This window comes from Branchiostoma floridae, chromosome 1 (assembly GCF_000003815.2).
Source record: "Branchiostoma floridae strain S238N-H82 chromosome 1, Bfl_VNyyK, whole genome shotgun sequence".
In the NCBI taxonomy this organism is placed as follows: domain Eukaryota; kingdom Metazoa; phylum Chordata; class Leptocardii; order Amphioxiformes; family Branchiostomatidae; genus Branchiostoma; species Branchiostoma floridae.
Genome location: NC_049979.1, coordinates 15,287,915 through 15,300,842, shown reverse-complemented (window position 1 = coordinate 15,300,842; position 12,928 = coordinate 15,287,915). Strand labels below are relative to the sequence as shown.

At 42.4% G+C, this 12,928-nt stretch overlaps 1 protein-coding gene across 2 annotated transcripts in view; it reads right to left on the bottom strand.

Annotated features, from left to right (window-relative positions):
• The window catches only part of LOC118414796 (sprouty-related, EVH1 domain-containing protein 2-like), a 28,382-nt gene extending 16,705 nt beyond the window's left edge, over window positions 1–11,677 (bottom strand). Inside the window, exon 1 of one of the 2 annotated variants that reach the window (XM_035819052.1) lies at window positions 11,260–11,677. In XM_035819052.1, coding sequence (XP_035674945.1) covers window positions 11,260–11,285 — 26 coding nt within the window. In that variant the 5' untranslated portion in view covers window positions 11,286–11,677. The remainder of the gene's footprint in view (window positions 1–11,259) is intronic. The other variant, XM_035819059.1, reaches the window with a different exon arrangement.
• Window positions 11,678–12,928: the final 1,251 nt, after the last annotated feature.

Sequence of the window (12,928 nt, the reverse complement as noted above, 5' to 3'; positions counted from 1 at the left end):
TTTCAACAAAAAATGCTGAACTGTAATATAAGCGTGAAAACAGTGTTTTGAGGAGTAAGTCTGTTCTTTTGTACGAACAGTTTCAGACTTAACTCTTCTTTCATGTTATCCTGGCTTAACTACAAGACTACCCCATGTTGCATTTATAAAGTTGAGACAAGAAAGTTCTCCTCCCGGCCTGGTGCTGTTTCTTGAGTAAATATGGTACTTTGACCTGAGCTACATGGCCAGCCGGAACAGAAGTCAAAGAAACGGACAGCCTTCTCCATTCCATGTTTGACTTAGCCCAACCGTTGCTCACAAAAATCAGTCCCCGTCCAAACAATCTGTCAGGACCCCAGTCCCACTGATCAAACAAATGATGATGTATTCACTTGTACATATCTGATGTCAGCCCCGATCGATAATTGTTACCGACTCGGACTGTTTAAACAATCATTTATACCAAACCACCACGCCCAAAGATGCCAAACTTTGCGCAAAACTCAAGGCTGCATTCAAACAGTACCAGTTCTAAAATGCAAACCTGGCCCAAGAAAACACAATGAGGAACTGGTGTTTGAAAAAAGCTACATACAGGGCACGTTATCCCGTGGTGTTCTCTGGTAAACAAGCCATTAGGCCTACCGGACGTAGCGAGGGAACATAAGTATGTAGCTGATAAGCTCGGGGCAGAGGGTAGGGGCATGCACAGCCACACTGCTCCAGTCACTGGGAAAGACCCTTCCTTCAATTGTTGGTTTTCAGGTAGTTTGTTTTTTAAGATCAGGTACAAAGGCTGTGCCAATTTGACTACATGTCTCTTGAATGTCTTCTCAAAAAAGTTAGGAGGGTGAGGAAAACTAATCCTGAAACAACAAAAGCAAAACATTGTCTGAAAAGTGAAAACTGATACAGAGGCTACCTGGTCAACCCTTAATGTAAAGGATACCTACCTACCTACCTACCTAGTCCCTTGACCTCCAGGTCGTTGGCGGGACAAGGTAGACATGAAGATCGAGAGTAAAGGATACAACTAACATGTAATACCCACATAACGGTACATGATGATCATATTTCACAAACTTCCCACGACAAAAGTACCACCATTGTCAACATGCTACTGTGCATGTACAAACAGGAAAGGCAAGATCAAGGGCTTATGGCAACCATTCCAACCATTCAAGATGGAGACAAAGAGGAACCAAAGGCAAACTTCTACTGCACGACAGGGTGAACTTGTCCATGGAATCCAACCATCGCATATCAACCGGCTCACATACCTTCTACAAATTACAGAATGCATAAACTAATTTAACCTGCTGTAGGACTCACTGGAGAGTTCCTGAGACATGTGGTGCATGCAGAAATGACCCTGTGTGCCCAGGTTAACCCATGTGGGAAAGTCATTGTGGCAGAACATAAGACTGCTTTGGAATTCGTTTCTTCAAATTTAAATTGATTAAACCAAGCCAGGAGAAGGACATGCTATTTCCAACTGTTCCATAATGTTGTTCCCGTCTCCCTTGTTGCAGCAAATTGCAGTTATATAAGTGTTAGAGTAGAATAAGATGAGACGTTCACTCTCTGGTTGCCTGGTCAGAACTGATGTGGACAGACTTGGGGTCTGTCCCTTTATTGAACTCTAATCAGAAACACATGTGGGCTGGCCCTGTCCTAGCTAGGACCACCTATGGCCAGTATAATAGATCTTCCTGTTCTCTAACATTGCACCATCCATGTGTGCTTCTAAGACTCTTCCCCCCTTACAACAGGTGTCGCCCTCGACACCTGCGTAAAACGTTACGTTACAATACAATTATTACAAGTTTAAAATATAGGGGTCAAATGTAAACAAATGAGGTAGCACATAGATCATAAACGGGTACGGGTGTGACAAGTAATTAGCTTCTTCCTGGCAATGATGCCTTACAGACGGACTGCTGCTGTGATAATGGACTCATAATGGGCCTTGGCTGTTACAGGCGCCTGTACTTCAATCGCATCAACATAGAAACAACAAGCAAAAACATTAGGCTTCATACTGGCACAGCGGCCAAGAAACAAAAATACTCCCTAGCAGTACTCAGGGCAGTCACACAGCTACAGTGCGCACATGGCCGGGGAGACAGACATGAGCTTCTTAGATTAGTCATCCCGTAGGCTTAACCATCTACTAAGGCAAGCATCATACAACAGATGGATCTTCCTAGGAGAGACGTCCCGCAGGCGTCAGCTCTCCATAGGCAAGCATCACACAGTCAACACACAGAATACAGCACAACATAAGTTCAAAAGGCGCAAGACATTACCCGTAGGCTTACGGTCAAAGCATAGAGAACACTACTAGCTAACTTAGAACATATACAATACATTTGTGCGACGGTACCTTGCTAGAATTAAACCACAACAAGAGTTCGTTGGTCTTTGCACGCAGTTCAGTGGTATTCCAGGGGCAAGTAGAAGTACTTTAAGTTAAACAGTTCGATCGTTCGAGTCACAGCTCACGTCGGCGGTCATTCTTAGCAGACCTCGGAAGTTCAAGGTTAATGTTGTGTCACGGGGCAGTTGTGGTCGAGACGGGCAGAGACGGATCCTTGATGTGAAGCTTCGGGGCCGGGTCAAGCAGGCACGGCGGGCCGGGTCGGACAGGCGCGGCGGGCCAGGTCGGGCAGACGGCGGCGTGGTCTGCAGGACGGCACGGACACGTGGCTGCCTGCGGACGGCTTCAGGGCGGTGTCTTGTCGGGCTATGTCCTTCAGGGACGACGAGCGGAGGCGGCTAGGCACATTGGAAGGTGAGGTCTGGCGGCAGGCTGGGAAAGAGAACGGCATGGAGACACATTGGACGAGCTGGTTCTGTTTACGGCGGTAGCAGGCAGGCTGGCTAAACGGACGGCGTGGTGGCGCGTTGGGGCGAGGTCGGTCGGCGACGTGCACGTGGCACAGCACTTGGCGGGTCGGGCATCATAGCACGGGCGGCGTTCGCTCGGGCGGCTGGTGGTCTCGGTCCCCGGGCGAGTTGGGTGGCATGGTAGCGGGCCGCGGATGGCGTTAGGACGGGGTCCGGCCGCTCGAAAGCGGCAACCCAGAAGCTGCCACCAGTGTTAGAGTAGAATAAGATGAGACGTTCACTCTCTGGTTGCCTGGTCAGAACTGATGTGGACAGACTTGGGGTCTGTCCCTTTATTGAACTCTAATCAGAAACACATGTGGGCTGGCCCTGTCCTAGCTAGGACCACCTATGGCCAGTATAATAGATCTTCCTGTTCTCTAACATTGCACCATCCATATGTGCTTCTAAGATAAGAAAGGTTTGCATTTCTGCTTCAAGGTTATGTGTGTATAATTCTTGCAGATTATTCCAGTACATATCAGTATATACAGAGATTAATTTATATCAATCATATCGTACAATAATAATAATAATAAGAGCTTTTTAATTTTACTTTAGACAGATGCATCAGAAGTGTAAATCATCATACAACCTTTTTCCATTTAGGTCAGATATCAAATCACTATGCTCAGCAAGCTCTAATTAGCAATTTTTACAAGTCTGTGAATTGCAAGCCTTGTGCAGTACAATTGCCACAGTTTTCTCCTCTTATGGTCAGATTTGTTCACATCAAATTCAACTCTTCACTGACTTCAGACAGAAGACATCACAATTGGTTAATTCTTCAAACACTGGCTTCAGCTTCCAATAACTGCTTTGATAATGTTTCAGCTATTGTATTGAAAAGGGACTTTCTAGAAGCAAAGGAAATAGTCTACAGGTTGGAACAACACTTTCATCTAGAAAAGGCTGCTCTTATTTCCAGAGGGAACACACAGACCCAACTGATGGCCACCATATGGAGAGTATTCTACAACTTTCCTCAGTCTCAACTAAAACCTTCATGTATTATAAGGTTTATTTATAAAAGCATCATTTAGCAAAATTTCCCCAAAATACCCTAATGTTGGTTGTGTTCTTTTTCGAGTCATAAATGTACCTGCCAACAAATGGCAACACATTAGCAAAAATTGCGAATGGTAAATCTAAATCATTTCATGAGACATATATTCTAAATGTTACTTCTAGTACCCCATGAGAAACAGGTATCATGGGAATACTGAACCTGTGTGAAGGGTAAATAACAATCTGATAGGGAAACATACTTTGATACAAGTACAAAAAAAAAAGAATGAAAAATATTTACAAAGGCATGGAACGCTAGCCGTTGAATTCATTTCATAAAGCAGTTCATCAATTTACATTTATACCCCACATAACCAAATCTTGAACACATAAATCATGTTAACACCTGTCTTGATCTGGACTGGAGGTCCATTTTCCCCAGTAGCTGACTACTGGTCCTCAGCCCTGTCACATATAACACAGCACCCTTTATTTGTTTTAGGGCACAGGGCCCACATGTCTGTGGTTTGGATCACAACCCCCCTTAGGAATTCCCCTACTCCCCTACATGCCAACATACAACTCAATGCTTCACTCCAACATACAGTGCTGAGTATTGAAAGAACATCAACTTTTCAACTAAAGAAAAATTAGGCCACTATGTTGGTAAAGGTTAGCTTACAGGAGTGGGAATCCTGCTAGACAGGTCCTGACAATGAATAATTAGGACAACATGTACTTTGACTATCATGTTACTCTGGCCCATTTTCACAGCTTGGAAAATGGCAAGCTACCATCAACATAAATCTGTGATATTTTCTATGCACGTAGCCTAATCTTAACTGCTAATACAAACCATGTCATGACAGCATCTAGTACTGTAGTTTGTAAAATTTCGAATTCTTCCCAACATTCCTCCCTGTTTCAAAATACTATGTACTGTATGTTATGGTGTAGAATGCAGAGGGTTTCAAATTTCTGCAGATGACATAGGTGTTGAATTTTGTAGCAACAACTAAAGAGGTTACTCTTTTTGGACTTTCAGAGGTAAAGAAACATCTCTATACTGTTGATGCTAATACTAGTAATAGCAAAATGCCTTTGAGTACAAATGTTGCAAGATAAAGTTTTAACTACCATCTGAAAAGTACAAATGTACTATTCAAGATAATTGAAATACTTTGAATATGCCAACAGCATATACTCCATGTTAATTCCCCTGCATTGTAAAGTCATCCTTTTATGTGTCATTTATTGAGGACCATAAATCCCATGATTCCATGGGCCATGTAGACGCAAACAGGAAGTCGTTTACTTGATGTGATTATGATGGAAAATCCTTTCAGCAGACATAAATAACTGCTGAAATATTCATGCCTTCCTGTCTAGCTTCAACAGATGGAAAAAAACTGCATTTCAGTCATTTCTAAAAAAAAGTAACATATAAACACAAATGTAAACTACAGCAAACAATTGATTCAGGTACCAAGCTGGGGAACGGGTTTTCTGCGCGTGGAGAATTTGCGCGTGCGCGTGAAAAATTTGCGCGTGAAAAAATAAAGTTCCTGAAATATGTCAGAAATGTGCAGCAAGGAATTCTAAGGCAGAAAAATTTGAACTTATGATATAATTTCTCATCTGTTACGTGAATTTTGGCTTTGAAAAAACCCTGATTTTTAGATCCCTTGGGAATAGGTTAATTTGCATATTTTGAACATTTCAAAATCACATGAATCTGACAGAAATACATGGAAAAATTACTCATAATGAGGTTTAATATTGTAAAATGTAACAATTTGAGAATTTTCCCCATTCTAGAAGCTTCATTTCATCTTTTTTTAAGAAGATTGTTTCACGCGCAAATTTCAAACTTTTTTGCGCGTGAAAACTTAACATTCAAAAATCACTTGAAAATCACTCAGATCTAGATTTTGTACTCTATAATGCAACAATATGATACTAAATTCCATTTTGTGCCATCTTGTTTGAGCTTTTAAGTATAAAACTGCAAAAACTTTTTGAATCCCTTGGGAATCAGCTAATTTGCATATTGTCACGCGCAGATTTTTCACGCGCAACTTTTCACGCGCAACTTTTTCACGCGCACAAAACCCCATCCCCCAAGCTGCATGAAAAACACCCTATCATGTAACAGAAAATGAAGAAAGATACTCAGCTTCCCTTTACTCTTAAATGCATGGATACATTCATTGATAAAATGCCATACATAACCTATTTTAATCCCTACAAAAGTCAACAATAATGACTACTCTTAAACAGGTTGAGGTTTCTCTCCCCAGTACAAATACCAATGCTAATATTTGCTCACCAAACTCACACTCAACTGAATTTATTGAAATCTTAAGCAACTCCCATTGTATACTTAAAGTGAATGACAAGTAGTTCAAAGACGTTCAACCTTAAGGGCTCTTACGGCTGTGCTGCCTGTCATTTATAATATTGTAAGTAATACTACCTGCAGTGGCATGATTGACATGTTTACTGGCAGTAAGGCACATGTAGATACTGCTCTGCTTGCAGTAAGGCTTGGCCAATCTAAACTATTGTTTTGATCACTGAGCAGGTAGCTCTAGCAGAGAGAAGAAAAAAAAAAGAAGGCGACAAATATCTGTGAAACCTAATTGGAATGGTCATGCTGGTTGTCCATGACACACGCTGTAATACCCCTTTTACTTTACAAGTTTAAGTCATATTTAATGTTACAAATTTTTAGATCTCATGGAAAGATCACAAAAATTCTGCAAGATGTTTGACATAATATTCCAAATAGTAAATGTCTCAGATAAACCTCAATCAAGTCAATAAAAAAACCTTATGGGTGCCCATTAAACAAATAATTAAGTTTCACCAACCGAAGGATGATAGAGGTTGCACTGCTTCACATCTGACCCAGTTTATGTTTCCGGTGTACCATTATTGAATAATTGTGGTGGGGTCAGTGTTTGTTTCTGCAAAATTGATGCTAATTTCCACATGTCAATAAATGTTGAACACGGAAGGCTGTCGATTGTTAACACTTGTCTGTGTGGCATCCTTTCTACTAGTGAGGACAGGTGAAAAAAATGGAGAGGGGAGACTTGTCACACAAACAGGTAAATGCACTGAAAATAAATACAACAACCTTTGCGACTTGCATTGTCAAAAGACAATGACCATCTGCATATACAGGCCCAAATTTTGAGAAGTCTGTTCACATTAGCATCCTTGATTATAAGTTGATAACAAGGATTCAAAAACTGTAGATTTACTCTTGGGAACTAGTACCATTGAAGGTATACAGAAGTATTTTAAGCCTTAACAGTAAATGAAAGATCGGTGCTTACCTAATACATGCACATGACACATGAAAGTTTTAAAGCGGAGGCCATAACTGTGTGAATGAGATAGCAGTGTATAAATCAATCCTCTCCATACAATATACTTTGATGTCATGTTCTTATGCTATGAGTATGAAGATTTTCCATTAACATAATTTCATTTTTTCAGGGTTTTATTTCTTTTTCAATAGCAGTGGAAGATAAAATTGGTGATGGTAGGGCAGCCACTGCCCCCTTGACCCTCTCCCCCTCCATGTTACTATTGCCAGAGGTTGTCTGCTCCCAGCTCCAATTGCAGGAAGCCAAACTGGCAGTGCTGGCAACAAACAGTAGTGCGGAAGTCTGCTGTGTGGTAACAACAAACAGCAGGGAAGAGGAAACACAGCAGTTGCTCGCCCTGGGTAAATCCTTCCGCCCGACAGACACATGGTCGTGAGAGATAGCTGGACAGACTCTGAGCAGGACATCCCTTTCTTATGTTGGGAGCACATTTTAATGTAGCAATATGCTTCAGAAGGACACAACGCTGAACAGGAAGATGTCATAGCCTACATTGTAGACTACAAACTTAAGTACAAAGAGGTTTTTAATATTGCCGTTTTCCTTCTTGTAACGTTGTGTTTTCTGATTGGCATCCACTTCTCACTGCTGGTGCTTTCTCTACAACCCGTCATGTCACCAATGATAATGTTACTTTAGAAGACAAAAATGCAACATAACTATTATGATTAGAACAACCCTTGGAGACTGCTCAAAGACCGTATAACTTTCTATAAGGATCCGCCTGGAGGTGTTTTACTCAATGCTGCATAAATGTGTGAATTCTAATTTCAGACTCTTGACTGTAAATGAATCTGATCCATACAAGTTCCTCACAAATTCACAATCTGCATTGATCTAAAAAAATTGTTGTCGGAAACAAGCTTCAAATTGAGTGACAAAATACTGCATAAAGAAGACCTCAGTCTGTTCAACTTGGCTGTCTCACTGGTAGATGATTATCATTTTGTGAAATTGGTCAGAAGAGAGCAGGTGCCCACTTTAAGAATAGCACCCATTGTTATTTATAAGGATGCCTCCAGCCCAACCCCACCTGACCAATCTTCCTAGGATAATCTTAAGGTTAAACTAATTATCACACTGTAAATGTTACTTTGAATCTAAAAGGTGTACAACCTCCCATGCAATTATTTATAGAGCAGAACCAGAAATAAAGGTGAATGTATCGCATGTGAATGAAACCTGCACTAATGATTAGGCTTGGAGATGCTGACATTTCCATATGCTAGATATGTTTCCAGTTTATGTAATCAGCAAGAAAAAAAATACTTCATTTTTTTTACTTATAAGTTCTAATACACTATATATCATTAGAATCATGAAAGCAAAAACCCATGCCCAAATACAACAACAAAACTGCAAGTATGACTATGAGGAGGTCAAGGAGCAACCTGAGCTTGACAAATAGCCATACCTTCATTTGACAGTGATGTTTCCCTGGTACTAGTACTAGTAAGTAATTAACAGTTTGTAGTATTTCATAATGAAATTTAGTTGAGTGATTCCAAGCAATGAAATTATAAATGTGCAAATGTCAAACACAAATGGTACATATGTGCTTTTTTGGACATCATACCCATGCATACTTTTCTGTACTCTGGAATCAAACTAACAAACTGGAACTATGTGAAAGAACTAATTTACAGTACTACAACTATGATACTATGACTCATTGTGAGTGTCATATACAACAGCATATCAATAAACATCCCCTCCAGAGTCCAGAGGGTTGCTACTGTTCCGAGGAGCATGCATATTGAACATGATTACAACCATAAAAAAAAACATTCAGTACAAAATAATAATAATATTTTGATGAAGTTTTTTTTATACACATTGATACTTCAAAATAGTCTACAACTGAACATCCCCAATGCCCATCCCACACCTGACACGTTAATGCATAAGAAAATGAGGCACCTCTCCTTCTCTTGCCTCCTACGTGGGATTTACATGCTTTTTCGCAAAGTCAAACGAAAGCTGACAGGGGTCCAACATTTCATGATATAATCAGTGTCTGTTTAATTGGCCCTCTGAAAGGGCTTATCATTTGTTCAACTTCAACATCTTCACATCTCTATATTAGAGCTATCCTGGTCACAAACAAGTCTTGTCCACACGACCACTCTGAGTTATCTCTATAGCTAGAAGAAGAAGAAGAAGAAGCTAGCTTGGCTACTTGCAACATAAGTATTAGCACATTGCTACACAAGTATCACACCTTAGCAAAGCTGCTAAATAAAACTGATCTAAGCAGAGGTCCTTTTCTCTGCACAGCCTGTTAGTTTGTCCTCCTGGCTGCCATCCCAGCCAGCCATAAGCTACATAGAAAGTTCTAACCATCCTTCCCTGCCAATACCAACTCTAGCTGAGGACCTGGGAGGAAGCATGTAATCCCTCAAGGTCAAAGGTTTGCCATTCCTCCCTCTTCCCTGAAGGTCACTCAGCCACTGAAAAGACCCACATGTGAAAACTTCCTGACAAAAGGGCTGCTGCAGCTGACCTTACCTCACAGCCACCAGGGTTATATAGCTGGAAACTGATCTGCCAATGCCATGTCTCCCCCCTGTAAGGCACAACTGTTGGGGGTAATTAGATTCGGAAGTGGAGTTGTTCTAGCATGCCAATCCAGGTGTCCACCAGGTGAGGGGTCACAGCAGTTTCCTGTCCTTTCACTGCTGACAGTTTAATATTTATTCTGTTTTTGTGTGGGTTTGTATGCTCTGTTGTGTCTGTACACAAGCTGTGCAGTTGCCTGTGTTGTCCTATGAGAAACTTCATAATTGGGCATTGGCATATTTCCAAGATATGCCACAGTCCAATGCCTGCTCTCCAGCCTCCCTAAAGTTATTGAACTTCCATGCATGAATTAGAATAATAACATACTTGACTCTCATCTTTCCTAATCCTAAAAATGCCCGGAACCGCATACTGTTTTACACCAAATACTGAAATTGTGATCCGACTACTGGTATATAATTTATTTGCCCATCTGTACATGACCAAACCACAATCCCTGTTGAAAAGGACCCTGCATTTTGTTGTATTCTCGACAACATTCCTGAGAACATCCCCCTTATCCTCGTTCCTACTTGAAGCCCACTAAAATACACCTATCTCGTCGGGCAGCTCGCAGTGATTGGCCCGGGAAAAGCCGCCCTGGATTTGGGAGAGCACTCGATAGTGCGTGCCCCACCTCCCCGCAAGCCCTTCCTGCAACCCCACCGAGACATGTTGATAAGATGGCTTCCGGTGGCGCACACCCCGCCGGAGCAGTGTTTATGAAATCCACCCGCACACAGAAACCCTGAAAACTACACGACCAGGCCCTTCTGCCGACGGCAAACCTTCTCCCCACAAAATGGCACGCCGGAAAGACCACGTCTGTGCGTGAATGAAAACTTCTCCTCCCTGGATTATGGCGTGTTACAAAGAGGCTTTTTATGAATGAAAAGCACTGTCACATGGTTCGATTGCTGACTATTGATAGAGAGGCCCCCTCGGTGGGAGGATTTGTACGTGTGTTTTCCTCCAAACCCCAGAAAACTTTGCTAAATACACTGGCTACAACAAGAATAGATTACAACGCACGGATCGACCATTCCCTGTCCATTAGATAGCACCGCGGCCTGGCAGACGGCACATTTTATGAATGAACCAAGTCCGCGAGCAGCGCGGTTTTGGGGAGGGGAGCCCTCACGCCACAAATGTATACACACACACGACCCGCCACCTAACTCACGGCCTTCCCGTGTAATTGGGACGGGGACAGATCTTCATACAACTTTTATCACCTCTACAATAACACTGAAAGGGGTATATGAACGTGACAACGCGTGGTTGAGCGTTCCCAAACAGATCGGGGGCCCTCTTCTGTACCTAACTAGCTGCACCTCCACCGTCGGTCGCCCGAGCTATCGCTCTGCAACACTTGAAATGCAACATGGCCCCCCAACTTTGCTACACCAGTACCCCCACTTACTCCGTGAATTGGCGCTGCCCATCCATCGTCCTAGCACCGTAAATCCAGAAGGTGGTCGTCGGGGGCCGGCGCCGCGCCCATCCTCGCGCTACAGCCCGGAAAACGTTTAATTTCGCCTCAAGTTTTGACCGATTTCACCGACTTTCAGCCTTCATGTTGGCACGGCTTCAGCTGGGGCCGCTCAGGAAATGGCGCGTCACCACCCACACTACCCGCTCCTCCGCGCAAAGTAGGTCTTGAAACCATTCAACTCGGCTAAACTGAAGTATTTCCTCGATACATAGTTCTCTGTGAGTCTCCAAAGTTCGAATAGACAACACACAATCCTCTAGTGTACAGATTTCTGCTACAAATTGACGTAAAAACTCATTTCACTGGACGTAGCCAGCACGAACTGCAACTTGTCAATTAACGCGGAGTGATTTCGTCATGAAAGACCATGAATGTAATTTGACCCTGCCGGGCGGAAGGGACGCTAATGTATGCAAACAGCAAATACTGGTGGTGTTTGGATAAGGCAGCCTGAATTACTGCACACATGATTGACATACGTCAGTACGCAAACTCGGCCTGTTTTCTAAATCAGGACTCGGGCGTGGCATCGTAAAGTAGGGAAATGCATCCGAGAAAGAAAGGAGGGCATGGCCGGGCTTCCTACTGAAGAAAGGTGCTCAGTCAGAGGAAACTTTCTATTGAAACTTTTTATATCCTTGGTGATTTGACAATGGAACTATAGATTTATTTAGGGGCTAGATCTAATTCGTTGCCTTGCTTTGACGTTTCTTTATTCCACATTGCAAAGCACGTTCACTTTTATCCGCACCACTATCATCCTAAATATGATGAACAAACATAATTTGATTTTTGTTTGTTGACAGTTTGTAGTACATAACACGTTAGAGGTATCTGAAAATAATGTAAGGATCATTCAAGGAGCTTTTATCTTGGATCATTGTAATGCATTATCCATCAGCTTGAATACATCTCAAACTGACATTGACTAGATTGTGTGGAAACTGAAGAGAACTTCCCGAGTGTCACGCACGTGGAGGGGGCAAAGAAAGCAAAAAAGAGAAAAGCAAAGAAAGAACCAAACGGAATCCGCTACGAAATCGATCAGTCATAAAAACTGTGATATGTGAACGTGCATCGCCTTCTCTACCGGGGTTTTAACTCCCCTTATGTCGCAACTGCAATACTGTAACAGCTACACAGAAGCTCACTACCAGTACCAAACCTTGTGGATTATTTTTTTTTTATTCCCATCATGTTTTTCCTAGTAGTACAGCGAAACTTGGGTCAGAACCTTGACAATCTTCCCGACATCCCATAGACAGATAGCGCGTCAGCGGCCTTCCTGTGGAGTGCTCGGCTCCTACAGGTGCGCGCCGAGTCTGACCACTCACTGTCACGTGATCGAATGTTCATGTTCGAGGTTCAAGCTGACGGCTGTGAAGTGGTTAGAGCGGGAAGTGCACGACGCCAGCTGATTCTTTTTCTCCGTTTTCACAGCTGGGCTCTTGACGTTTTACCGCTTCCGTAAGTCGGCTGTACAATATTCGAGACACGCCAAAAACCTGAAGGTAACTGTTATAGCTGTCTCGACAATAACGAAAAAGCTGTTGCCCTTTTTCTTGAAAAATTGAAGTAAAGCTACGGATTCAACACA